Source organism: Mobula birostris, chromosome 28 (genome assembly GCF_030028105.1).
Source record: "Mobula birostris isolate sMobBir1 chromosome 28, sMobBir1.hap1, whole genome shotgun sequence".
NCBI classification, from domain to species: domain Eukaryota; kingdom Metazoa; phylum Chordata; class Chondrichthyes; order Myliobatiformes; family Myliobatidae; genus Mobula; species Mobula birostris.
Window position 1 is genome coordinate 7,612,378 of NC_092397.1, and position 27,876 is coordinate 7,640,253.

The 27,876-nt window shown below is 50.6% G+C and overlaps 1 protein-coding gene across 3 annotated transcripts; it reads right to left on the minus strand.

The window, feature by feature from the left end:
* On the minus strand, positions 1–27,154 carry LOC140188868 (histone H3.3A). 3 transcript variants are annotated; one of them, XM_072245526.1, is made up of 4 exons: positions 27,050–27,154; positions 9,969–10,125; positions 4,847–5,000; positions 1–2,310 (listed from the first exon to the last, which is right to left on the minus strand). In XM_072245526.1, exons 2-4 carry the CDS (start codon positions 10,094–10,096, stop codon positions 2,182–2,184), a joined length of 411 nt encoding a protein of 136 aa, XP_072101627.1. In that variant the 5' UTR covers positions 10,097–10,125; positions 27,050–27,154; the 3' UTR covers positions 1–2,181. The 3 variants fall into 3 exon arrangements, with proteins under 3 accessions (XP_072101627.1, XP_072101629.1, XP_072101628.1); XM_072245528.1 differs by lacking the exon at positions 27,050–27,154 and adding an exon at positions 26,236–26,343; XM_072245527.1 differs by lacking the exon at positions 27,050–27,154 and adding an exon at positions 16,939–17,021.
* Positions 27,155–27,876: the final 722 nt, after the last annotated feature.

The window sequence follows — 27,876 nt, forward strand, 5'->3', positions numbered from 1 at the left end:
TCAGATTTCACGCTTTTAATAGTAATGTGTACAAGATAGAGAGAGAAGACAGTCGTCACAGAAAGGAGACACGTCGTGAATACAGAAGACGAAACCTCTTCAGAAAGACAAACACAAAGAGGTTTAAATTTTTTTTCTTCTGAAACACAAATAAAACCCTTTCTACAAACATTTTTTTTTCTCTACAGTGTAGCTGATATGAAAGATTTAAAGACTGACTTATAAAATACCCTGGACTGCGCTGTGATCTGGAAACTCGTGCTGCAAGTGTGGGAGACATTTGTCCTTCTGTTTTCCCTCCCGGACTGGAGGGAGGGGAGAGCGCAGGAAGGAGGTGGAAGCGCCAGGCGACCATCGGCAAGGAGTCGCTTGCGGCGACGGCGTCCTTTCAAACGGCAGCTACGCTCGAAAGCGGGGAAGGGGGCTCGCAAAGCAAAGAGGCGGCAGAGCTAAGCTCCCTTCGCGCCCTCCCGAGACAGGGACGGACCGAACCCGTCCCCACACCTTGCCCAATTTCCCGGCCATCGACACTCCCCCGCCCCGGTGAGCACCGGGTTGGTTCGAGTAAGACCGCGCCCGCCTGCACCGCAAACTCCCGGCTCCCTCGCCAGCCGGCAGACCAAGGAGACCCGAAGGCAAGGCTAGCAGTTCACCTTACCCACGTTTCCTCCTTCGCGAGGAGTAACAAGCACGCTGTAGGCAGAAAGAGGGGCAATTGTCTTTGAAAGCCAACCATTCACACCAAACGGGGGGCAGGGGGGAAAAAAAAATCACAGACACACACACACACACTTGGATAATCTAGATTCTGAAACCGATACTTCATTCAGCAATAAGAAACTGGTTCCTCACACACAGTTCAGGCATTTTCTTGCTGCCATTTCGCGTTGGAAACACCAATTTTGAATGAGGTGTATTTTTTCCCCCTTCTACCCTGGGGATAAAATATTCTGGAGGAGGCAGACATTTTTGCAAGGAATCTGCCCTCCCAAAAAAAAATTGTCTCTACTCATTTAAAAAAAAGACCGAAGGGGGAAAAAAGAAAGCTGCTGAACAAAACTTTTTTTGCAAAAACTTAACACAAAAAGGGGAGAAAGAATTCAAATATCATCCCAAATCCACTGTGGACCTTCCTTTGCGGCCGAGGGAACAGCGGGAAGCTCGGAGGTAAACGTTAAGCACCCTTTGTAATTGTCGTTTTTCCTCACCCCCCCTCCCCATTATCACGAAGTCAATGGAAAAATAGTTTTTTTTTTGCGTTACGGCGATATAAAATCCATTACCAAATGCAGGGCCCGCAGTAGCATACTAGGGTGACTTTGGGACTACTGGGGGGGGGGGGGGGGGCAGGATGACGTAGAATTTATTTCCGAGATCAGGAAGCATTTCTATTGCTTGTGGTGTCGAGGGGGTAAGGAAAATGAGAAGATAGACTTTTTATTTAAAAAAAAAGTTTTAACACCAGCCAGCAATGTTCTCTAAAAATACGAACGGACGTCTACTCATAGCTGGACACCGAGAGCAGGACAGCAGGTTCTGGACGGGCAAGCTAACGTGTTTGGTAAATCCACCTGTTGCTCCTCGGGGGATTTTGGCGCGGGGGGGGGGGGACAAAACCAAGGAAAAGGCAAGGAATTCCGCCCCCCAACCCCTGAGCGTGGCGGTGCTGGGCTCCTGTACCACGCACCCTATCGGTAGAAATCTGCAATGCTCCCCCCACCCGCCGAACTCAAGCGACTGACTCAGGAAGGGAGGCGAACTCCCGCTCCCCGTGACTCACGCACGGCGGCCGCGCGCTCGCCACCGCCGGCCGCACGCGGCAGAGACAGCAGGGACGGGGAGCGTGGGAGTCGGGCGCGGTCCAGGGACAGGTGGGGAGCGGGCGGCGCGGCAGTCCCACACTTGACTGAAGCACCGAGCCTCGATCCACCTGCTGTTTGGGGGGGGTGGGGGAGAGGAGAGAAAAGGAGAGGGAGAGGAAGAAGGAAACAAAAAAGAAAAAAATATATATATATATAATTCTGCCTCAGACCCAGCCCCACCCACGCCTCCCCCAGGAAGGAGTTAGAACAGCGACAGTTTCCTCAGAGGAAAATTCTAGAACAGTCGACAGAACTACCGAACAAAGGGAGCAGGGTAGCGCCCACCCCCCCCCCGGCCTCCTTCCACCCGGAAGCCGCCTTAGGCCCGCTCGCCGCGGATACGACGGGCCAGCTGGATGTCCTTGGGCATGATGGTGACTCGCTTGGCGTGAATGGCGCACAGGTTGGTGTCCTCGAAGAGGCCTACCAGGTAGGCCTCGCTAGCTTCCTGTAGTGGGGTGGGGGGGGTGGAGATAGAAGAGGTTATTCAGTAAGGGATCAGGGCGATGAAAATCAAACATGCAGATTACAAAATCCACTCCATCGCGTTTCCGATCGTAGCCCAACTCCGCACGTTGGCAGAAATGACTCCAAAACCGCGCAGCTCGGGCGGACGATGGTTGAGTTGGGCTGTTCTCCGATCTGGGGCGATCCGTTTTGCGAAAGCGTTTTGTCACACCGTCAGCGCGATGGTCACTTGATCCCCGAATGCGCGGCCTCTATCTACTTATCAATCAGCTGACTGGTCGTCGTTGACGCGGCAGGGGGCGGGAAGGTTTCTCGTCGCCGATTGGTTACTTGGTGCGTCGTCTGGAATTTTACCCGCGTCGGAAAACCCTGCTCCGAGAGAATTCCCTTACAAGCCAACGCAGGCACAAGGCCGAGCATTCGAGGTGAACGGCGCACAGGCGATCCCTTCTCACACGGTGACAACACGCTCGCAGGTGGATCGCCAAGGTTGGAGAGCAACTCAACCCCACCTGCGTTGTGGTCCGACTCCAGGACGAGGTGGGCGAGAGGGCCCACGTCTCCACTGTATTCGCTGCGCATCAGGAAACAGCTTTAAAATTAGTCAAAAGACTCGCACCTCCAACCACCCTCCCATGAAGAGAATTCAAAGACTGACCACCCCTGAGAGAAAACATCTTAAATGAGGAGCACATTATTTTAAAAATTGCAGGACAACCCCCGAGGTCGTTTATGAAAGACTGCACAGCTTCTGACGCAGAAAATCTTGGGACCTGGGAGTATTGTGTTCAGTTCTGGTCATCTCATTACAGGAAGGATGTGGGAGCTTTAGAGAGGGCGCAGAGGAGATTCACCAGGACGCTGCCTGGATTGGAGAGCACGTCTTATGAGGAGAGGTTGAGCGAGCGAGGGCTTTTCCCTTTCGAGCGAAGGAAGATGAGGGATGACTCAGTAGAGGTGTACAAGATGAGAAGAGGCACAGGTCGAGTGGACAGCCAGAGACTTTTGCTCAGAGCAGAAAGGGACATAATTTTAAGGTGACTGGAGGAAAGACTGGTGTGTCCATTTGCCTGAAACACCCTGCCAGGGATAGTGGTTTAAGGAGATACATTAGGGACATTTAGAGACTCTGAGATCACCATTGTTATGTGCCATGTCGTATGACATGACCATCATGTGCTGTGTCGTATGACATCACCATCATGTGCTGTGTCGTATGACATCATCATCACGTGCTGTGTCATATGACATCATCATCATGTGCTGTGTCATACAATGTGGGTGATCATGACCACAATTGTTCTTGGCAAATTTTTCTACAGAAGTGGTTTGTCATTGCCTTCTTTTGGGGTGTCTTTACAGGACTGGTGACCCCCAGCCATTATCAATACTCCTGAGAGATTGTCTGGCCTGGCGTCAGTGGTCGCATAAACAGGACTTGTGATACGCACCGGCTGCTCGTACGACCATCCACCACCCTGCTCCCATATCTTCTCGTGACCCTGCTCGGTGGGGGCAGGGGTAGGCTAAGCAGGTGCTACACCTCGCCCAAGGATGACCTGCAGGCTAGCGGAGGGAAGGAGAACCTCACACCTCCTTTGGTTGAGACGTATCTCCACCCCGTCACCCAAACTCTCTGACAGGCAAACCGATGAAAGGGATTTGTGTGGGACGGAAGGGTTAGATTGAACTTAAAGGCTGATTTATACTTGTGTGTACTAGCTTACGCTGTAGCCTACGCAAGTGGCCTACACCGTTGTGAGCATTTGTACTTGTGCGTTGGTGTGTCTGCGTCGCTCTGCAATTCATCGCCAAAACGCTAGTTGGCGGTGGGGTTTCTATGCCACTGCGTTGAAATTCAACACTCAAACTTCAAACAGTGCCGACTGAAACTGAAGGAGGGTGAATTTTCTGTGCCTGTCCGGCCACTGAGAGACAGGGACGAGGAAATGCATGTCAAATATTTTCGGATGTCGGCAGGTAGATTTGACGATTTGGTTCATCGTCTCCAACCATTTATTTTGCATCAGTGTACGCACAGTATACTCAGAGACTGGCAACCACCATTCCAGTTTTAGCTTCAGGTGGAAGTCTAGCTACAAACTGGCGTCAAGCACGGGGTCCTCCATAATTTGAGATCTGTAAAGCTTAATGGAAAGCATTGCAGCCAGAGTTCCTTCCCTGCCCTTCAGTCACCCAAAGGCAAGCTATCGCAGCGTAGGAGGAAATGCGAAGCTACCAAGTGGACCGGTCACAGTTGTTTCGGTCTGTGTCGCCACGACGCGTAGTTACATTTTGGGAGAGGTGCGCGTTAGGCTACAGCGTAGGGTACACCGTACCTATGACATACACTTAACGCACAAGTATAAATCAGCCTTTAATCAGAGGCGGCAAGAGGAAGTTGTCTCTCTGCCCACCACTCCCGGGCCTAGAGGACACACGAGAATCACACTTTCCCCCCAGGTAACCTCTCAGCCGACAGAACGGGCCGCCCACGCAGGGCTTTTATCGCCTACCTGGAGGGCACCGATCGCCGCGCTCTGGAAGCGCAAGTCCGTCTTGAAGTCCTGGGCGATTTCGCGCACCAGGCGCTGGAAGGGCAGCTTGCGGATCAGCAGCTCGGTCGATTTCTGGTAGCGGCGGATCTCTCGCAAGGCCACGGTGCCCGGCCTGGAAAGGGGCGAGAATAGATGAAGAGGGGTTTATGTTGCAAGCGTACGGGCAGCGTGCCTACAACTCACCAACCCACACTCTGGAATGTGAGAGGAAGCCAGAGCACCCGGAGCAAACCCACACACAGTCACAGGAAGAACATACAAAATCCTTCGGAATCCAACCCTGACCAGCCCGATCACCTTGTTATTTCTGAATAAAAATATCCACGATCCTGTGAGATCTTCGTATTTTGCTTTGGTACAGAGGGGCAGATTCCCTTCCTTAGAAAAATAACTCCTTATGAGTTATTCTCAAACTCTCCCTCATAAAGTACGTAAACAAGGACTGTAGGCCTGGAGGCAGCCTGTCATGGGGTCGAAGGCCTGTCTGTGCGAGTGGGTGGCTGGGTGGGAACCATGCCCTCCTTTACCGTCACGATGAGGCCTACCTCAAATTGGGGGAGCAACACCTCATTTGGGTAGCCTCCAACCTGATGGCACGAGCATCATCTTCTCCAGCTTCTGGTACTTTCTACCCTCCCTCCCCCAGTTTTCCCACTCTGGCTCCGCTTTACCCTCTTCTTGTTAGCCCCTTTCTCCCACAGTCCATTCTCCTCTCCTATCAGATTCCTTCTCCTTCAGCCCCACTACCTTTTCCACCTATCACCTCCCAGCTTCTTACTTCACCCTCCTCCCCCACACATCTACCTACCTTCCAGTTTCTACTCTTTTCCCCCACCCCGACGTCTTCCCCCTTCCTTTCCAGCCCCGATGAAGGGCCGCGGCCCGAAACGCTGACCGCTTATTCCCCTCAGCCAGACCTGCTGAGTTCCTCCAGCATTTTGTCCGTGTGTTGCTCAGGATTTCCAGCACCCGCAGAATCCCTTGTGGATTTGTTTTGCCGTTGTACTTGTTTCTTTCAAATTATTGTTGTTGTTGCTGCTTGTGTTTTTTTCCTCTGTACACTGAGGGCACAAGTCGGCACCGGAACGCGTGGCGATCTTGCAGGCTGCCCCCAGAACATCCACGAGCCTGTCGGCCATTAACACGAACTAGGCACGTTTCAATGTTCGTGTGACAAATAACTCTGAATTTGAATATTATCAGCTCTCGGGGCCGAATTCTATTAGCCAGGCCCTGGGGGATTTATGCACCCTAATTTGCCTCGAGTCAGCAAACACCTCCTCCTCTGTAACCTGTACAGGGTCCAAGACCTCGCTGGTGCTTTGCCTCACGTCTACAGACTCCGTGTCAGTCTCGAGAGTACACACAGATGCAAAGATCTGCCCCATCTCTTTTGGCTCCACGCATGGATTAACATTCTGGTCTTCAAGAGGACTAACTTTGTTCTTTGAAATCCTCTTGTTCTGAACATATCTGTAGGGTTCTCCTTCACCTTGTCTGCTGGGGCAACCTCATGCCGCTCTTTAGCTCTCCTGATTTCTTTCTTAAGCATTCTCTTGCACTTTTTTATTCTATATAAGCTCCTCATCTGTTCCTCCCTGCCCCTACTGATAAATTTTAAGGGAATGGAGGATTCTCAGATCCCTGTAAACAATGGGTTAAGTACTGACTATGTCCGTGACTGCAGTGTGTTTGGATAATCTCTCACAGCTGCCTTCTTTGGAGCAAGATAAGGGTTAAAGTTCGCCCAAGATAAGAGTTAAAGTTCACCCAGATCCACATGAGATGTCTCTGGGCTTTTCACACCTTTTGATTTTGACAAAAGCAGTACCTGATGGAAATTAGACAGAACATTCCTTTCTTAATTAAAGCACAAATTTGACAGATGTTCTTTATCTTTGTAATTAAGGTGGCTGGAGTATCTAACAAATTGATTGTTCTTTGTATCAATAGTCCATTGACTTGACCGGAATGATTATCAAACTGATTGTTCTTTTGTAGCGGTGGCCTTATAGCTTCTGACAATTCTGACATCGGGCAGTGAAACTGTAGAACCGCCGGGGAGATGAGAAAGGGTCTCTCCCTGATGTCGGGTCCGAGTTCACTCGCCGGCTGAGCTCGAAGAAATAAACGGGTGAAAAGATAAGTAACGATCTTTTTGTGCTGTTGTTATTTGATCCAGCAAAGTTATGTTTACACTACCCGCTACACACCTCCTTTCTTCACTCCATATTTCTTGAAAACCAAGGCTCCCCCAAACCTGTTATCTTTACCTTTTATTCTGACAGGCACGTACAAGCTTTGTATCCTCAAAAGTTCACTCTTGAAGGCCTCCCACTTACCAAGTACACCTTTGCCAGAAAACAGCCACACTTGCCAGATCCTTCCTGATGCCATCAAAAGTGGCCTTCCCCAATTTAGAATCGCAACCTGTGGACTAGACCTAACTTTTTCCATGTTTACTTTGAAACTAGTGGGATTATGATCAGTAAATGCAGTTTTTTAAAATTATTACAAATGTACTGCTGTCGTAAAATGACATATCTTACGACATATGGCAGTGATGCTAAATCTGATTCTGACTGCTTATATCATTTTTAATGAACTATTACGGACAAACAATAGTTAACCATCCAAGTGACCAGGAGTTGGAAAGAGTTTGCTAAGATGTCACCAATTACAAAAAGGGTTGCAGTATTTTGGATAAAAATGTCTGTTAATTTTCTTTGCAGCTTAACGAGGAGCAGCAGCTTCGGAGGATTAATGGCGCCTAACGGCGTCTCCTTTGCTTTCAACTTTGGAAACAGCTCTATTTCCGTATTTAACACCTCTATTTTCCCCTTTCAGGGTTCTTATGAAGACACTGACCTGGCACCTGCTCTCGGGGTTGGACCAATAGCCGCTGTTCGGCACGCCAAAGGTCTCGGCCTAAGAGTCAGCTCGCCTTTGGAGGCCTGAGGTCCTGGGGCTCTGGAGACGGGCAGATCGGAGGTCGGTGTCCGGGCAGGAGATCGGTGTGTCGAGGGAGACGGAAGATCTAAGGCTGTGTGCCCGGAGGCCTGAGATTTTTGGGCACAGAGCTCGGGAAAAGCGACGTCACGGACTTTTAACATTGTAAACCAGCGAGCTGTTTGTAACGTCTCCCCTCTTGCTGTGAAACGGAGGCACCTCATTCTCCCTTATTAGGGAGAGAGAGAGCCTGGGGTATGTCCAACACTGGGTGAACAAGTAGTCTTTGGGGTAACTGCAAGTCTGTGTCTTTGTTGTTGCTTTGCTGCACACTTGAATGATCAGCGGCGGGGGCTGATGCTTTTTTTTGCTGGCGGGGGATCGTTGCTTGCTGCCGCTTACACGCGAGAGGCAGAGGGAGCTGGGGGGGGCGGACTTTAGGGTTCTAACATTTAACTGTCAATCATTCTTTGGGGGCACTTGTTTTTCGCAGATAGTTGTGAAGAAAAAGCATTTCAGGATGTATATTGTATACATTTCTCTGGCATTAAATGTACCTTTGAAACCTTTAATTACCTGCTATCTACTTGTATACATGTAACAGTTTAGTATGTCCCCTAGTGGTCACAGTATGTAGATGGAGTTGCTCAGCGAGTCCTCTGTTGGCCACAGTATGTACGTGCAGGGGTGTGTGTGTGTGTGTGTGTGAGAGAATGAGAGAGAGAGAGAGTGTGACAGTGTGAGAGAGTGTGTGACAGAGTGAGAGAGAGTGTGACAGAGAGAGTGAGAGAGTGTGAAAGACTGAGAAAGAGAGTGTGAGACAGAGAGACACAGAGTGTGTGTGAGAGAGAGAGAGAGTGACAGAGACAGAGAGTGGCAGAAAGTGTGACAGAAAGAGTGTGACAGACTGAGAAAGTGTGAGACAGTGAGAGAAAGTGAGAGTGTGAGACAGTGAAAGTGTGTGAGAGAGATAGAGAGAGAGACAGAGAGATAGAGAGAGAGAGAGAGAAAGAGAACAAACAATGGATTCAAAATTGTATCAAGACATTTTGTAGGAGAGTGTCAGGGTATTGGTCTGTCACCTGAAGCTTAATGGAAGCTGGATGAGGCAACAAGCCAACACAAGAGTAAATCAACCACAGAATGGTTGTCAGCAACAGAACGAAGAAAGTTTGTGTTTTGGAATGGCCAAGTCAGAGTCCAGACCTTAACCCAATTGGGATGCTGTGGCATAACCTGAAGAGGGCTGTTCTTGCAAGGTATCCCAGAAATACTGATGAACTGAAACGGCTTTGTGCAGAGGAATTGGTCTAAAATTCCTTCTTGCCATTGTGCAAGTCTGATCGGCAACTACAGGAAACGTTTGGTGGAGGTTATTGCTGCTGAAGGAGATTCTATTAGTTATTAAATACAAGAGGCCACATACTTTTCCCCAGCCTGAACTGCGAATGATTAAACAATCTGTTCCACAAAGACTTGAAAAGTACAATTGTTCGTGTGTTATTAGTTTAGGCAGACTGTGTTCGTCGATTGTGACTTAGATGAAGATCAGACCACATTTTATGAGTAATTAATGCAGAAAATCAGGTTATTGCAAAGGGTTCACAAACGTTTTTCTTGGAACAGTAGGTGCAGTTGTTCAGTGTGCCCCCTGCCAACAGATCTTGGTACGATTGTGGAAAGTTCCAGAGGCTTCTCTGGTGCTGTATTCTTTGAGCAGGGAATATCTGATTAGTTGCGTCTTACCTACAAATTTGAATGGAATGTCTCCAATCTACAGAGTATATACATACATATATATATATATATACACACACACATATATATATATATGTAAAAGAAGATCACGTGACGACACCATCACTTTCTTCCCACCTTCACTTACTCAACATAAACCACCGTTCAGTTTTCAATTTTCCTTGGCGCTTAACAAAGCAGTCGTAAAACAACAAGTTTTGCATCTCTTCTGAAAGAAACTGGGATTAAAACATCAGAATCCAACAAGAGCTTCCCAGAAAGTCCGGGGGGAGAACAGGCGGGCGCCCCTTTCCACTGCCCAGGGACCGCACCCGGCATGCCCCGAGGCTTAAAACCGATCGCTGCCCCGTCTCCGACTCCGCACGAGTCTTACCTGTAGCGGTGAGGCTTCTTCACCCCGCCAGTGGACGGCGCACTTTTGCGGGCTGCTTTGGTGGCCAGCTGTTTGCGTGGGGCTTTGCCACCTGTTGACTTACGGGCTGTCTGCTTGGTACGTGCCATATTCCACCCTCAGTACACCGCACACCTTCCTGGGCACAAACGCAAGGGGGCAGAGTTTAACAAAAAAGCTCACCAAAGACAATACCCTTCTTACCCCAATCTAAACTACTTTTTTTTTAAAAAAACACTACTTTCTCAATCTTTTGATGTACACTCAGTGGCCACTTTATTAGGTACACCAGCTCGTTAATGCAAATATCTAATCAGCCAATCACCTGGCAGCAACTCCATGCATAAAAGCACGCCGGCACGGTCAAGAGGCTCAGCTGTTGTTCAGACCAAACGTCAGAAAGGGGGAAGAAATGTGCTGAGTGACTTTGACCGTGGACTGATTGCTGGTGCCAGATGGGGTGGTCTGAGTACCTCAGAAGCCGCTGACCTCCTGGGATTGCCAGCCTCCACGGTCTCTGGAGTTCTCGACCGTTTCTACGCCGTGGACCCCTACCATTCAGCAAGGGGGCTGTGGATCCCAGGTTGGGAACCCCTGCTCTAGAGTTTACAGAGAACTATGTTTAAAAAAACACACACACACAAAAAAAATCCAGCGAGCGGCAGCTCTGAGGGCGAAAATGCCTGTTTAACGAGAGAGGTCAGAGGTGAAAGGCCAGACTGGTTCAAGCTGACAGGGAGGCGACAGTAACTCCAACAATCCCACGTTTGTGTACAGAAGAGCATCCCTGAATGTAAACCACACCCGAACCTTGAATTGGAAACTTTATTAGCTACAGGAGGCAAGTTTCTTCGTGATTAACTGCTTCTGCCGCAAAACCACAAATTTCATGACGTGTGCCGGGGGTATTAAACCCGACTCTTATTCTGAAGCAGGCTCTCGTTCCACTCCCCTGCCATGCGAAAACAGGAGACACAGGCAGAGGCACCCACTAACAGAAGCCAGAAACCAGGCCCGGTTTAGAGAGCTATCTCCACCTCTTCACGGGCCGAAGGGCCTGTACTGTTCGACGTTCTTGTGTCCCCCATGTCGGCCAAGCAGCTCAGTGGCAAGGAGACCTGGCTTCGATCCGGACCCCCGTGGTCTGGTACAGCGATTTGAAATAGGGCAAACTCCCCCCCACCTCCAGTGTCCCCAACCTACCTCTGGAAGCAAAACTTACCGTCCGCTTAAAAAAAACCAAACACAGACTTGCGTGTCCCTTCCAGAATTAGTTCGGCTGAATTGGTAAAATTCATCACCTTGCACACCGAGGCAGTTTAAGAAAATTGCTGTCTAAACAGCGGTTGGATTTCAGAGGATTTTTAATTTAAAAAGATTCACGTACAAGACTTCGACGTCACCGGTCAGGCCTGTGATTTATTGCCCTTGAACGCTGCGGCAAGGGGCCAACTGGATTACTGTGGGTCTGGGTTCACCTGTGAGCACAGAGCCGCTGACAACTGAAGATATGCACAAATCAGAATCAGGTTGAATATCACCAGCAAACGCCCTAAGATCTGCTGCTTTGTGGCGGTCGTACAACGTACAGTGAGGTGATGCATTTTGGAAGGACAAACCAGAAGGCTGAGTACAGGATTAATGGTCGGTTACTTAAGAGCGTGGATGAACAGAGGGACCTTGGGGTTCAAATCCATCCCTCAAGGTCGCTGCACAGGTTGATACGATAGTTAAGAAGGCCTATGGGATGCTAGGCTTCATTAATAGGGGGATTGAGTGCAAGAGTAGAGAGGCCATGTTGCAAAACTCTACAAATCTCTGATGAGACCATGTTTGTTTGATGATGGACTTCAATAAAAAAATAAATTACAAAAAAAAATATTGTGTACAGTTCTGGTCACCTCATTATAGGAAGGATGTGGAAGCTATGGAGAGGGTGCAGAGGAGATTTACTTGTTTCCCAGGGCACGAATAGCAAACACCAGAGGGCATATGCACAAAGTTAAGGGAGGGAAGTTTAGGGGACACATCGGGGGTAAGTTTGATTGATTGATTGATTGATTGATTAATTAACTAATTACACAGAGGGTTGTGGGTGCCTGGAATGACTTGCCAGGGATGGTGGTGGAGGCTAAAACATTAGGGGTATTTAAGAGCCTCTTGGACAGGCACATGGACGAAAGAAAAATAGAGGGTTATGGGGTAGTGTGGGTTTAGCACTTTTTTTAAAAAAAGGAATATATGGGTCAGCACAACATTGAGGGCCGAAGGGCCTGCACTGTGCTGTAGTATTCTAGCTATTCTAGTATAATAGTTGTAAAAAAAAAATCAGAAAAAGAATTAGGTTTATTATCACCGGCATGCGACGTGAAATTTGTTAACTTAGCAGCAGCAGTTTAATGCAATACATAATCTAGCAGACAGGGAGAAAAAAAAAGTAAAAATAAATAAAATAAAACATAATAAATAAACGAGTAGATCAGTTACATATATTGAATAGGTTATTTAAAAAATGTGCAAAATAGAAATACTGTATATTTAAAAAGTGAGGTAGTGTCCAAAGATTCAGTGTCCATTTAGGAATCGGATGGCAGAGGGGAAGGAGCTGTTCCTGAATCACTGAGTGTGTGTCTTCAGGCTTCTGTATCTCCTACCTGATGGTAACAGTGAGAAGGGGGAATGACCTGGGTGCTGGGAGTCCTTAATGATGGACGCCGTCTATTTTGAAGCAGCACGGAATGCCTTCACAACCTGTACGTTTCGTAATCAGTACCAACATACATATTCCGGAAATTCGCGCAGCACTTCCAGGCTGCCCCCTGCACGTCCCCGTGTGCGTGGGTTGCTAACGCATTTCACACGCTCCCGTTTCGATGTCCACAGGGCGGCGCGGCGCTTAACAGTACCGGCGACCCCGGGTTCAAATCCTGCCGCCCGTCCGTGAGGAGTTTGCATGCTCTCTCCGTGGCCGCGTGGGTTTCCTCCCGCAGACCAAAGACGTACCGGCTGGCAGGTTAATTGTTGTAAATTGCCCCGTGATTAGGCAAGGGTTAAAAAAAATCTAATCCAGAAATTATCGAGTTACATAGAACCTTATAGCACAGGCCCTCGGGCCTACAATATTTGTGCTGAGCCTTCATCCCACTCTAAGATCAATAGAACCCTTCCCTCCCACGTAGCCCTCCATTTCTCGGAGTCTTGGACGAATAACATGCCAAAAGTGTCCGGCAGAAAAGAGTAGCCATTCAGGGCCCCCCGTTAATCCTGCACCTTTGCCCCACGTTAACCCAGTGCCCTCACATGGTCGCTTAGCAACCATGGGAGGATAGGGCGCACCCTTTCTGAAGACCCACTATCCTTTCTCGGGCAAAAGTGTCTTACTTCTGGGCGAGGGCCGATGTTGGAAAGACCGTGGAAAGGCCAGAACAAAATACAGTACAGAAACAGGCCCTTCGGCCTATCTGTTCCATGCTGTGCACAGCATCCTCCCTGCTGGGCCCAGCTGCCTGTGTTCTTCTTCAAGCCGTTGTGGTTATACCTCCTTCCTAAATCTTGTTATTTATTTATTGAGTAACCGCGCGGAATAGGCCCCTCTCGTGACCAGCAATCCCCCGACTTAACCCTGGCCTCAACACGGGACCTACGTCTTTGGATTGTGGGAGGAAACCCGAGCTCCCAGAGGAAACCCACGCAGTCACAGAGGGAGCATTCAAACTCAGCGGCGTGCAAATCCGAGGTGGTCTCGACCACCTCCCCCAACCCTGGCAGCTCCCTCCAGGAATTCATCACCCTCTGCGTCAAGTTACCTCGCGGGCCCCCTCCACATCTCCCGCACGGCAGTGCAGCGGCTTGCACCAACGCCCTGCGGCACAGGCGACCCAGGGTTCAATTCCCACCGCTGCCTGCAAGCAGTTTGCGGGCTACCTCCGGGTGCCCTGGTTTCCTCCCGTGTGAACAAAGATCGACAAACAACCAACGTGCAAGAGATGATGAATCTTGCAAATACAAAGTCGCAGATGCCCAGAGTGGTGGTAAAGGCATTAGAGGCTTTTAACAGATGTTTGGATAGGAAGGATATGAACACGGTGTAGGCAGGAAGGATTAGTGCCTGGGTAGTTTTTATTTTTTTTAAAAAAGCTGGTCCAGCACAACATTGTGGGCCGAATGGCCTGATTCAGTGCTGAACTCTTTTAAAGCTACTGGCCCCTTCTACCTCCGATCCCTGAATGAGGACCGGTTTGTGGGACGTCTAAAATTAGACACTTTTAGGTGATGCAACCAGCTGATTATTTTTAAAAAGCAATCTAAACAGACGTTGTGTCTCACACAAACTGTGCCCAACTGCTGGGAGATAGGATATCCTGCACCACGGGACTTCACCAAACTGCAGGCGGCGCCTGGCGGAAGGGCCTCGGCCCGAAACGTCGCCTCTTTATTCCTCACCACAGACGCCGCCCGGCCTGCCGAGTTCCTCCAGCATTTTGTGCGCGTCGCTGTAGGTGGCGCCACTGGCAGTGACGGGACACGGAAAGGCGACGACGCCGGGAGGCCCAAGATGGCCGCTGCCCACAGGCAGAGCGAGTGGCTTAAACTCCTCCCGGGCCTTAGTCAGCCGAGACCACTGGTCACAAGCCACAAGCCACGCAGTGGTTTCAGTTCCATCACGGAGAACACCTGCTGTTTCTAGAATGTTCCATTAAATACCACAGTAGTGCTGGAAAAAAATAAAGATCCAAAAAGGGCACCGCTGATGCCGTCTGGAATGAACCACGGGAGAAAGTAACTAACTCCCAGAGATTTTAACACCACCCCTCCCCAAACCATCCTCTATCTGCTCGTGTTAAGCCTCAAGTCTTCCTGAACCACAACATTTAATAGACAAGCAATTTTCATTAATTAAGTTGCCGTGGAAACGAAGTCCTGCAGGCCCCGCCCAGCCTGCGGCCTACTAACCCGTGCAGACTTGAACACTGAGTCCGAACTCCTCCCTCAAAACCCAGAGACAAGTCGGTGACAGGCAAAAACAAAATGTGTCGACTAATTAGTGCCCTTGTGTCAAATACTCAACCGGTTGGGAGGTGGGACGTCTGCCAGCTTTTCTCCTCACTCGAAGCCCCAGACGAGAGAAAAAATAAAGAGATTAAATTAACAGCTCCCGTTCCCTTGGGGACAGTCCCGATGGCGCAATGCCCCTGGGGACAGGCATCCCATCTCGGCGCCCGCTCACGCCGGGGAACAAAACCGCGTCAAGGCTGTGCGCTGCGACCTCGGAAGCCGATTACAACGAGGCAGGGCCCTGGGCAACACTGAGGGGGGGAGTTTTATCTGGCGCACGCGCATTGAAGCGCACCGCCTGCGTCAAGCCAAATTAGCGGCGCGTCGCCAGGCTTCCAGAGCATGCCCAGAACTCTGGGACGTGGGAGCTTCCTTTCGCACCGTAGGGGTTTGTTGTTCTTGCCATTTGAACAATTTGTCCCCTCCCCCCCATTTGGGTGGGGGTTGATGTTTTTCTTTGAACAGATTCCGTGGTGCTTCTTTGTTTCGTAGCTGTCTGTGGAGGAGACAAATCTCAAGTTGTATACTGCATACATACTCTGATCACAAATGAACTTTTGATGGGTTAGACGTTGGCAGGAGCAGCTTTGGCAGTCTTTACAGGGGGCTTGTGAGTTTGAGCTTGGGAAGATCACCAAGCACGCCCACACACCTTAGAGGCCTCTAACCCGGCCAAGGCAAACGGTAATAAGCCAATATCTCACTCTACAGCCGAAAGCTCGCAGCAACACCTCGGGAGGGCTGCGCGGTCGAAAGAGCCGACCGAGCTGAGATCCCCAACGTGGAACAGAATCAGGTTTAATACTGCCTCATCTCCCGTGAAATTTAAAAACCAGGAGGCCTGCAGACGCCGGAAATCCAGACCAACACACACAGAACGCTGGGGGAGCTCAGGTCAGGCAGCATCTGCGGAAATTAATAAACAGTTGACGCTTCGGGCTGAGACTCTGGAAAGGGAGGGGGGGAGGTGGGGTGGGAAAGAGGTGATAGGTGAAGCCAGGCGGGTGGGAAAGGTAAAGGGCTGGAGAGGCAGGAACCTGATAGGAGAGGAGAGTGGACCATAGGAGAAAGGGAAGAAGGAGGGGACCCAGGGGGCGGTGATAGGCAGGTGAGCAGAGTTAAAAGGCCAGAGTGGGGAATAGAAGAAAAGGGAAGGGGGAGGGAAAAAAATTTACCTCAAAATTTGTTTGGTGGCAACCACATAGTGCAGAATAGGAAGAAATTACTACAAGTTACAAAAAAATATATAAAATAAAGAGTGCAAAAAAATTGGATTGTACCTATTAATGTGACCACGGCTGACAAGGCCTTTCAGCCACATTTTTATCCCCCTCTAATCTTCTCTCATTTCATCTACAGTGAGGACAGGGGCACCGCTCTGTTCACATTCCACACCCAACAGCTCATCCTCCATCACTTCCATCTATCTCGGCGAAATATTCCGTAATCGGCGAGCCCTGGAGCGCGTGGGGGCCGGATGTGAGTGGGCCTGAGAGTCCGGGGCCTAGGTCTGGAGGCCCAGAGTGGCTAGTGCTGTTCTGCTAGGCACTGTGGGTATGCTGCACAGGCGCCGGATCCCGTGGCGTTCCGGGGTGGGGGGGGCGGAAATCGCATCGTCGGCCAGCCGAGGGGTCAACATCAAAGGTTGGAGCCCGAGAGTCAACTGGAATTCCGGCAGACAAACCTGGAGACCCAGAGGCCTATGGCCTACCTGTGTGTGCGTGGGCGCACACGTGTTGAGGGGAGAAAATGGGCTCGTTCCGCTGAACACGGAGGCCACACTTGTGGGCTGCCCTGCCCCCCTGTGAACTCAAACACCTTTTGCCATGTTTCAAAGCACAGTTTCTCTAAGTTTCTAAGAAACTGCGACCGTCCCTGGGAAGGGTTGTATACATACCTCGATAATTAATGTACTTCGAAGTTTGAACTTTGAATGTGAATGCTCGCATGAAAATAAATCTCGGCAGAGCAGCGTGAATGTTAACACACTTTGACAATAAATGCATCTTGACCTTTAAATTTTCAAGAGAGTAGCAATAATGTAGTAGGATTTCTGTGAGAGTAATTGCGGATAACAGCGAAGTTTCAGTAACTGTTTGCAGAGCGTCATGATAAGGGCAGTTACAGAAAACTGACACTCCTGATTCGGAGAAATTGGCTTCTCAGGAACTGCCTGCGTTCAATAGAAAGTTCAAAGAACAGTCATTATCAAAGTGTGTATAAATTATACAACCTTGAGATTCGCCTCATTATAGACAGCCTCAAAACAAGAAACACGAAAGAACCCAATTTTTTTTTTTTTTTTTTAAAAAGACCAACGCCCAAAAATAAATTGTGCAAACAACACATGTAAAAGTTGCTGGTGAACGCAGCAGGCCAGGCAGCGTCTCTTGGAAGAGGTACAGTGGACGTTTCAGGCCGAGATCCTTCATCAGGACAACAGCACTCAGAACTGAATTGAATCCACAGACATGAAGCCCAGGGCAGTTGCAGGAGGCCACAGCCTCAGTTCAGAGCGGAGCAGATCTATAATTTCAGATAACCAGCCGTTCCTGTTTGTGACAGGAAGTGCCAGCTCCGGTACAAGACCACGCGGCAAGAACATCAACTCAAGTCCGCCCGCCCCCATTCACAGATGTCACCCGATCGGGAGTACTTCCAGAATGTTCTTTTATTTCGGATTTCCTGTCATGGCTGGCTTCTCCTTCCCTCCCTCTGTCTCCGACTATCCCAATTAATGGATGTCCACTCCTCCACACGCACGTCAGGCATCATTAACTAGGTGGCAAAGAAAGCAAGCATGCCCCCCCCCCATGGAAAACCTTGCTTTCCACGTCGGTCACTCTCTTTCCCGGCAGCAAAGCATTTTAACTCCCGTTCCAACATGCCTGTCCGTGGCCTCCTCTCGTGCCACAATGAGGCCACCCTCAGGGTGGAGGAGCAACATCTTGTATTCCGTCTGGGTAGCCTCCAACCTGATGGCATGAACATCGATTTCTCCTTCCGGTAAAAAAAATTCCAAGCTTCTCCCCTCTTCTCACCGGCCTATCACCTCCCCCCAGTGCTCCTCCTACTTTCCCTTTCTCCTATCAGATTCCAAAATGCCAGAAGGACTCAGCAGGCCAGGCAGCACCTACGGAAATGAACAGGCAGCTGGCGTTTCGGACTGAGATCTTTCATCAGGACTGAGAAGGACAGGGGAAGGTGCAGGATTGGAAACATGGGGAGAGGGGAAGGAGGCCAAGCTGGAAGGTGATGGGTGGAGCCAGGTGGGCGGGAAAGGTCAAGGGCTGGAGAGGAAGGAATCTGATCGGAGAGGAGAGTGGACCATAGGAGAAAGGGAGGGATGAGGGGACCCAGGAGGAGATGATAGGCAGGCGAGAAGAAGGAGTGGTTGGAGAGTGGGGAGGGGGAAAAAAAAAAGCAGTCTGACGCCAACGCAGCGCGCCCTCAACTCGCCAACCCTAACTTGCACGTCTTCTGACTGTGGGAGGGAACTGGAGCACCCCGACGTCACGGGGAGAAGGTCGAGGGGGGCAGCAGGAATCTAACCCCGAACAGCGACCGGCCCGCACAGTGGGCCGCGGCTAGCCTGCTGAACAGCCGTCACGGATGGGTGGGAATCGGACTCGCAACCAACGATCGTGGCAACACCTGCACTACCGCGGCACCCGTATGGGGGTGGAGAGACTACAACCAGCGGATCCTGCAGACAATAAAGATATATCGGCTTCCTTTACAGGGAGTTTTTGAGTCGGGCCAAGGATGGCTCATTACAACCATATAGGGTCTTGGCAAGAGCATTACCAATAAAACCATTGAAGAGCACAGCTTGATCGACTAGCGTCAGGGCCATGGAGAATTACAGCGTAGAAACAGGCCTTTCGGCCAGTCTAGACTGAGCCTACTCCCATCGGGGCCACAACCCTACCATCCATGCACCGATCCAAACTTCTCTTGAAACCTTTGAGATCGAGCTCCCACCATTTGCACCAGCAGCTCGTTCCAAACTCTCACCACCCTCAGAGTGAAGTAGTTCCCCCTGAAACTTCTCACCTTTCACCCTTAACCCATGACCTCTGGTTGTAGTCCCGCCCCACCTCGGTTGTAAAAGCCTGCTTGCATTTACCCTATCTATACCCCTCATAATTTTGTATACCTCTGTCAAATCTCTCCTCAATATTCTACATCCCAAGGAATAAAGTTCTAACCTGTTCAATCTTTCCTTATAACTCAGGCAACATCCCGGTAAATTTTCTCCGTACTCTTTCAACCTTGTTTGCATCTTTCCTGTGGGTTGATAAAACTGCACACAATACTCCAAATTATACAACTTCAACATAACATCCCATCTCCTGCACTCAGTACATTGATTTATGAAGGCCAAAAGCTTTCTGTACGACCCCATCCACTTGCAATGAATTCTGGACCTGTATTCCCAGATCCCTTTGTTCTACCACACTCCTCAGTGCCCGACCGTTCACTGTGTAAGAACTACCCTGGCTGGTCCTACCAAAGTGCAACACCTCACACTTGTCTGCGTTAAATTCCATCTGCCCACGTCTACACAAATTTCATGTTCTTCTCCCAAGGTCTCACCAACTTCCTCCATTTCCTGTTGCTTGGGACCGCCTACACCAGTCATTTCATCTACCAAGTTTATTGTCATTTAACTAGATAAATGCACACCGTCAAACGGGGCAACGTTTCTCCGGACCAGGGTGTAAAGCACAGTAGTACACGCAACAACTTTAGGAAGGCAAGGATAAAACCTACAGGTAAATTACGCCTAAATTAACAAAGTAAAGTACATAAATTAAACATCATCTCAGGTACAGAACAGGTCAACCAGTGACACTTCAAATGTGATGCGGCAGGGAGTTCAGAATCCTAACAGCCTGAGGGAAGAAACTGTTGCCCATCCTGACTGTTCTTATCTTTATGCATCGGAGTCTCCTGCCTGATAAGGTAAAGGCATCCGTTAGTCTTGCGAGACCATGGATCTGCGCCTGGAAAGTCTTCACTCTCCAGGGCGCAGGCCTGGGCAAGGTTGTATGGAAGACCGGCAGTTGCCCATGCTGCAAGTCTCCCCTCTCCGCGACACCGATGTTGTCCAAGGGAAGGGCATTAGGACCCATACAGCTTGGCACCGGTGTCGTCGCAGAGCAACGTGTGGTTAAGTGCCTTGCTCAAGGACACAACACGCGGCCTCGGCTGGGGCTCGAACTCACGACCTTCAGGTCGCTAGTCCAATGCCTTAACCACTTGGCCACGTGCCACACCTGCCTGATGGTAGAAAGTCAAAGAGGAAGCTGGATGGACGGGTGGGATCCTTGATAATACTAAGGGCCCTGCGTACGCAGCGCTCCTGATAAATGTCCCCGATGGACGGTAGGGAGACCCCTATGATCCTCTCGGCCATTCTCACAGTCCTTTGTAGGGACTTCCGGTCCGATGCTCGGCTGCTCCCAGACCAGATGGAGATGTAGCTTGTCAGGATGCTCTCAATGGTGCTCCTGTACAGATTGGTTAAGATGGGGGAAATGGGGTGAAAGAGAGCCTCGTTTGCTCAATCTCCTCAGAAAGTGGAGGTGCTTCTTGTTCAGGGAGGTGGCGTTGAGGGACCAGGTGTTGTGAGCTCCCAGGAACTTGGTGTGCCTAGCTCTCTCTCAACCAGCACACCTCTGAAGACAGAAAGGCGGAGCAGGTTCGACCGGCCGAGGGGGCCCCCAAGTCAGCCTCGACGCTCTGTGGCCCTCACGTTGGAGGAGACACCCAGGGTCGCGAGGGGAGCCTGCAAAACTCTGCGTGGACAGCTCCGGAGGCCAGGATCGACCCCCGGGTCACCAGAGCTGCTCGGCGCACCGCCGTCAAGAGAGGTTTGAAGCAAATCCAGCCTCGCTCACCTCCAAGAGGATGGCGACCCTCTCGTTCGGTTTGGAGGCTCGCAAGAGCTGCGTTGGCTGGAGCCTGGGGCTTTGTGCTTTGGCCCTTGGTCGGGTCACCCAAGCCAAACAGGTCAAAGGGTAGAGGCCAGACTAAGAGTGGAGGGCAGGAAAGGTGATCTGATAGATCAGGGATTCCCAACCCCTTTTCTTTATGCCACGGACCCCTGCCATTATCCGAGGGGGTCCGCGCATCCCAGGATGGGATAGGCGGAAGGTAGAAGATTCCGAGCAGCCAAACTATCCCCCTCAACGGCACACACAGAACGCTGGAGGAACTCAGCGGGTCGGGCCACATCTACGGGAAGAGAGTTAACAGTCAACGTTTCAGGCCGAGACCCGTCGTTGGGACTGGGGGAAGAGAAAAAGCTGAGAGTTCAGAGAAAGAAGGTGGAGGGTGGAGAGGTGGCCAGAGGAGGAAGTAGTACAAGATAGTAGGTGATAGGTGGAACCAGGAGAGGGCGAGCGGGGGGAGGGGGTGAGGGAAAGAGCTGGGAAGTTGATTGGTGAAAGAGATAAAGGGCTGGAGAAGTGGGGGGAATCTGATAGGACGGTGTAGAAGACGGTAGGGAAAAGGGGCGAGGAGCACCCGAGGGAGGTGATGGGCAGGAAAGGAGACAGGGTGAGGGTGGGGGAGAATGGGAATTGGGGAATGGTGCAGGAGAGGGATGGAAGTCTGAGAATCGACGTCCATGCCATCAGGCTGGAGGCTACCCAGACGGAATATAAAGTGTTGCCCCCCCCAAACCTGAATATGGCCTCATTGTGGTAGCAGGAGGCTGTGGACCGACATGTCGGAATGGGAATTTCTAAACCCCTCCCCCCACTCTGAGGTTGGGGTAACAAAAAAAAAAACAAGGGGGGTCATAGAGAGAGGAATATTGAAAGAGATTTTCTCTTTTAGAAACATAGAAAATAGGTGCAGGAGTAGGCCATTCGGCCCTTCAAGCCTGCACTGCCATTCAGTATGATCATGGCTGATCATCCAACTCAGAACCCTGTACCTGCCTTCTCTCCATACCCCCTGATCCCTTTAGCCATAAGGGCCATATCTAACTCCCTCTTAAATATAGCCAATGAACTGGCCTCAACTGTTTCCTGTGGCAGAGAATTCCACAGATTCACCACTCCCTGTGTGAAGAAGTTTTTCCTCATCCCGGTCCTTTATCCTCAAACTGTGACCCCTCGCTCTGGACTTCCCCAACATCGGGAACAATCTTCCTGCATCTAGCCTGTCCAACCCCTTTAGAATTTTGTACGTTTCAATAAGATCTCCCTTCAATCTTCTAAATTCCAGCGAGTGTAAGCCTAGTTGATCCAGTCTTTCTTCATATGAAAGTCCTGCCATCCCAGGAATCAATCTGGTGAACCTTCTTTGTACCCCCTCTATGGCAAGGATGTCTTTCCTCAGATTAGGGGACCAAAACTGCACACAATACTCCAGGTGTGGTCTCACCAAGGCCTTGTACAACTTTCAGAAAATACCGGAACACACTGCCAGAAGTGAAATCAGATACAACTAGCACCCACAGGTTATCGGGAGCAGGGAGAAAGGCAGGAGGATGGGGTCGAGAGGGAAAATAAAGTAGCCAGAACAGACTGGATGGGCCGAATGCACACAAGCCAGAGGACAGCAGAATTAGGCCATTCGGCCCATTGGGTCTGTTCTGCCATTCCATCAGGGACGATTTAGTTTCCCTCTCAGCCTCATTCTCCTGCCTTCCTAACTTCGACCTCCATCTTAAATATGATTTGGCCTCCACAACCCGTCTGCTAATTCTGCTCCTGCGTGTTCAGGAGGGGCTTGGACAAACCCAGGCTAGGCAAAGAGAGATACTGCTCCAATGCGCGGGGGGGAGGGGAACGAGGGACGAACGTAGGCGGGCAAGAGCATTCAGTACGGACGGACCCCCATCTCCACACCTCTGCGTTCAGAGATCTCCCAGGTGAAAAATTAGGTCCTCTGAACTCACCGGGCTTTAGCGTGGAACAAATAGCAATAAAATAAATCCTCACCACTACCGTCAGGCAGGGGGGGTACCACAGCACCAGGTTCAGGAACGATACAACCTGCAGACCCCTGAACCGTGGATAACTTCACTCACCTCGACGCCGACCCGGTTCCACAATCTACAGACACACACACCCGGTGACTTGGCCCCCACAGCCATCCATGGCAATCAACTCCACCCTCTGGCTCGAGAAATTACCCCCTCGTCAGACATCCTTTTATTCTGAGGCTGTGCCCCCTGGTCCTCGACCCTCTCGCCATCGGAGATCTCCTCTCCTCGGCCACACTACTTCATTCTAATGTGCCGTGTCGCAAGACGCGGGCGATCAAGGTCTTGACCGTGACTGCTCTTGGCAAAAATGTTCTACACTGGGGGGGGGGGGGGGGGGGAGAGAGTTTGCCATTACCTTCGTCTGGGCAGTGTGCCCAGACAAGACGGGTGATCCTCAGCCGTTATCAATGTTCTTCAGAGATTGTCTAGCCTGGCGTCAGTGGTCACATAACCAGGACTCGTGATCTGCACCGGCTGCTCGTACAACCATCCACCACCTGCTCCCACAGCTTCAAGTGAACCTGATCGGGGGGCTAAGCAGGTGCTACACCTTGCCCCAGGGTGACCGGCAGGCTGGCAGAGGGAAGGAGCACCTCACACCTCCTTTGGTAAAGACGCATCTCCACCCTGCACCCCCCCCATCTAATCCTTCGATATTTGATAGGTTTCAAAGGGTAACTACCGCAGAAGACAGACAAATTTGAGATAGACAAAGTCCTCAAGAAATGTGGGGAGAACGCAAAAATAGGGTACAGACAGATATTAAGCTTGTTGTTGTTTGTCCATTGTCGTCGATGAGGACCTCGACACCATTAATCATCATGATGGTGTCGAGACTGGCGCGTGGTTTGGATTTAAGTGAGGGAGAGTCAGCCTCACATCTGGATCCAGTGGCAAGACAGAGTCTAGACGGCTGGAGATGGGACTAGGCGCAGTGGATGACCAGGACGTCTTCTGTGTCTTGTCCTGCTCTACGCGTTCCACGACGCTTGCAGAGACCGCCTTCTTGACCGTTAGACCTTCCATTGTTCTCGTCCGCTCAATCCGCCGGAGTCTGTCTTCACATGCTGGGATAGACAACTCCCTATCTCACCGAGGGTTTGAGACCCGTCGGCTACCCTCACCTGGTTTAGCCGGCTTGTCAAAGCCGTTGCCCGGGGTGTGGCCGCTGTCGCGTGCCAACAGCTACGGGGAGCCACAGGTGAGAGCTGAGTGCCAGGTGGGGACCAAAGGTGGACTAACCGCCTCGAAAAGGACGCGACATATTCCCCCACCAGAGGTGCTACCCCTCCCTGACACCTCATACACCTATTAACTATTAATAAATCAAGCTACGGTAATTTTTGAATGGTGGAACAGGCTCGAAGGGCCAAATGGCCTACACCTTTATCCCCACCCCTCCCCTATGTATAATGGGGAGGTGGCTTTATTCTGTCTCTGCCCTGGGAGGGTGAAGAGGAACAATGTGGAGAGGCTGCTTCCACTCTCCCGGTTAGACAGCCGGCACCACCGCCAACCCCGCCCCCCCCCCCCCCCCCGGGTAAGCCAAATGCCCACCCCTGCCCCTTCAATGGCCCAGCTGTCACAAGCAAGGTTAATCCGCTCCCCCACCTCCCACCCCACTGCACTGAGGAGAGGCCCGGCTCCCCTTCTCAAGCCGGTGACGGGGAGAGCGTACCGGAGCCAGGCAGATCAGCCTGTCGAGCGGTGCAGCAGCCTTGCGCCCGGCGCCAGGAAGACCGGGGGACCGACCGCGGGCTTCGGGGCCGGTGGAGGGAGCGCACGCCAGTCCTCATCGGCGGGGGTGGTCAGCAGATTCCAGTTCCTGGGTGTCAACATCTCTGAGGATCTCCACCGGGCAATTACAAAGGAGGCAGGACAGCGGCCATATTTCAATAGGCATTCGAGTAGATTCGGAATGTCATCAAGGACACTCTCAATTGTACCCTGGTATTGGGGGGGTGGATAGGAAAAGGCTGGGGGGGGGGTTGAAAACTCATCGTGGGCACCAGCCACCCCCACCCCCACGGTCCAGGACATCTTCAAAAGGAGGTATCCAATATCAAGGACCCCCTCCCCACCACCCTCTTCTCATTGCTACCATCGGGGGCCTGAAGGCACACACTCAACAATTCGGGAACAGCTTCGTCCCCTCTGCCATCCAATTTCTGAATAGACATCGAACCCATGAACTCGTTAAAAAAAAATCCAATTTGCGCTACTTTAGAAATATATTTCCTATCACAGACTGCAGTGGAGGTCAACTTCAAGGCGGAAGTTGATAAGTTTCCTGATCGGTCAGGGCGTCAAAGAATATGGCGAGAAAGCAGGTGTACGGGGTTGCGTGGGGTCTGGGATCCGCCACGCAGGAGCAGGCTCGATGGCCTAATTCTGCCCCAATCTCTTACGGTCTTATCGCAACTTGCCGTTTTAAAACACATAACTGCCGCCAGAAAAAGGCAAATATTTGCACGGCATGCGCTAGAGATTCTGAGAGGCAACAGGGGCAGGCAGGAAAACTTGAGAACAAGGATTTCCCGCTCAGAGAATCTGCATCCCGACGTTCAGCCCCCCTCAATAGTTCCATCTCCCCCACCCCACCTGGGACGGGGTCGCCCAAAACGACCCACTTCCTCAAACTATCTCGCAAAGAAATCGGGGAAGTTTTTGTTTTAAAAAGAGATAACACGAGCGACAAACGCGGGAGAAAGTTTAAAATATTAGCATTAAAAATCGATAGCTGAGCATTTGAGCAGGAACTAGTGAATGCATCTTCCTTCGGAAGTCATGCTCTGAAAAAGCCCACGAATGCCACGAGTCAACACCCCCCACCCCCAAAACGGGTTTGCCCCCCTCCCCACCAACAGGAATAAAATTTGAGCCCCCCTTTCCCCGTTCAGGTGAAGTTGAAATTTACTTTTTAAAAAAAACACGCGCCGTTTGCACGCACCACGTGGGGGAGGATACGCGATCAGCAAAACAGCAATAAATACAAAAACAAGAATTTTAAAAATTCTCCCCTCCCCGTAAGAAAAGCACCCCGCAAGAAAATACATTCTAGTGTAAACCGCGACAGCAGACAAACTTCAATAAGGCGCGGAAAAAATGCACTCAGATACACCGCGTCTTAAAACACCCGATAATTAATATTCTTTTTCACAAAACGCACACAAACAACGGGCAAACCTTTCTAGAGTGAATCTAATCTAATCCCGTGCCGATATAAAAGCGTCTTCAGCCTTTTATTCTTTAAAAGCCGAGGGAGCGCAAAACAAAAACACAAACACAAACATGGACTCCGATCTCTCCTCCGGACGAAGTCGTTGGTTTCTATTATTTTAAAAGCGGTTCCAAATTCTGGCGTTCAAGACCGACAAGGAAGGAGGAAGAGGCAAGGCTTGTTTTTTTATAAAAAATAAAAGTACTTGGGGGGGACCAAAAAGCGCGAAGTCAGGACGTACAGACAGAGGCAGACCTCGTCTTCCAGGACAAATTTTCTCCCCCCTGTTCTCTCACGTTTTCTGGAGGATTATGTGACAGACTCTCTCTCTCTCTCTCTCTCTCACACACACACACACACACACACACACAAAAGGACAAAATGGTGATCGAATCTAAACCCCTCCACAGCTCAGACACCAAAGCACCGAGACAGTAACGTGCGTTTAAACAACTACCAAGCTCCCAGTAGGTTCAAGAGCCACGCTCAATAAACAGGAAAGAAGGGGGGAGGGAGAAACAAAATGTATCAGTTCGACTCGACACTATTTAACGAAATGTAACGAATTATTTTTTTGATTCCATTTGGCCACGCGTAGAAACAAGAAGCGTTCAATGTAATCTTCCACACAGCGCAATAATAAAAAAAACATTTCCCGCAAGGTGATAAAAAGCCAAGAGGCTCAACTCTCACAAAAAGGCCACCCCCCCCTCCCCAGACGTTCACGGTGAAATGTGAGGGGAGGGGGGATTAAAATCGATTTGGAGGGTCGACACTCACCTCCCTCGCCGCTGGATCTCCCTTGTCACAATTTCCCCCTCAATCGCTACATACACAATGGCAACGTTCTGCCGTCTCCCAGCGACCCACTCGCTACACGGCCGGACCAATCGGCGCCCCCGCCGGGTGGGCGGGAGGTCCGCCAGCCAATGGCGTGCGCTGGAAGCTCGGCTTCATTCATAAAGCCGCCGAGAAGGCGCGGGCGATTCGAATGCGCGTCAATGGTCCAAACCGGATCAAAAGCTCAAGCGTCCAAATTCAAGTTTATTGTCATCTGACTGTCCATGTATCCGCAGGCAGGTTAACGCTGGAGGAACTCAGCAGGCCAGGCAGCATCTATAGGAAAAGAGTAACTTTTTTTTCACTCTACTCTGTAGATGCTGCCTGACCCGCTGAGATCCTCCAGCATTTTGTGTGTGTGTGTGTGTCTGTTGCCTGTACTCCGTGACCTGGCTGATGAAAGCCAGCAGGACAAATGCAAGCAACACACATCAAAGTTGCTGGTGAACGCAGCAGGCCAGGCAGCGTCTCTAGGAAGAGGTACAGTCGACGTTTCAGGACGAAGGGTCTCGGCCCAAAACGTCGACTGTACCTCTTCCTAGAGATGCTGCCTGGCCCGCTGCGTTCACCAGCAACTTTGATGTGTGTTGCTTGAATTTCCAGCATCTGTAGAATTCCTGTTGTTTAGGCCAAATGCATGCTTCATAAGAAATAGTAGCAGGAGTCGGCCATCTCCGCCATTCAGTAAGATCATGGCTGATCTGACCATGGACTCATCTCCACCTACCTGCCTTTTCCACATAACCCTTAATTCCCCTACTACGCAA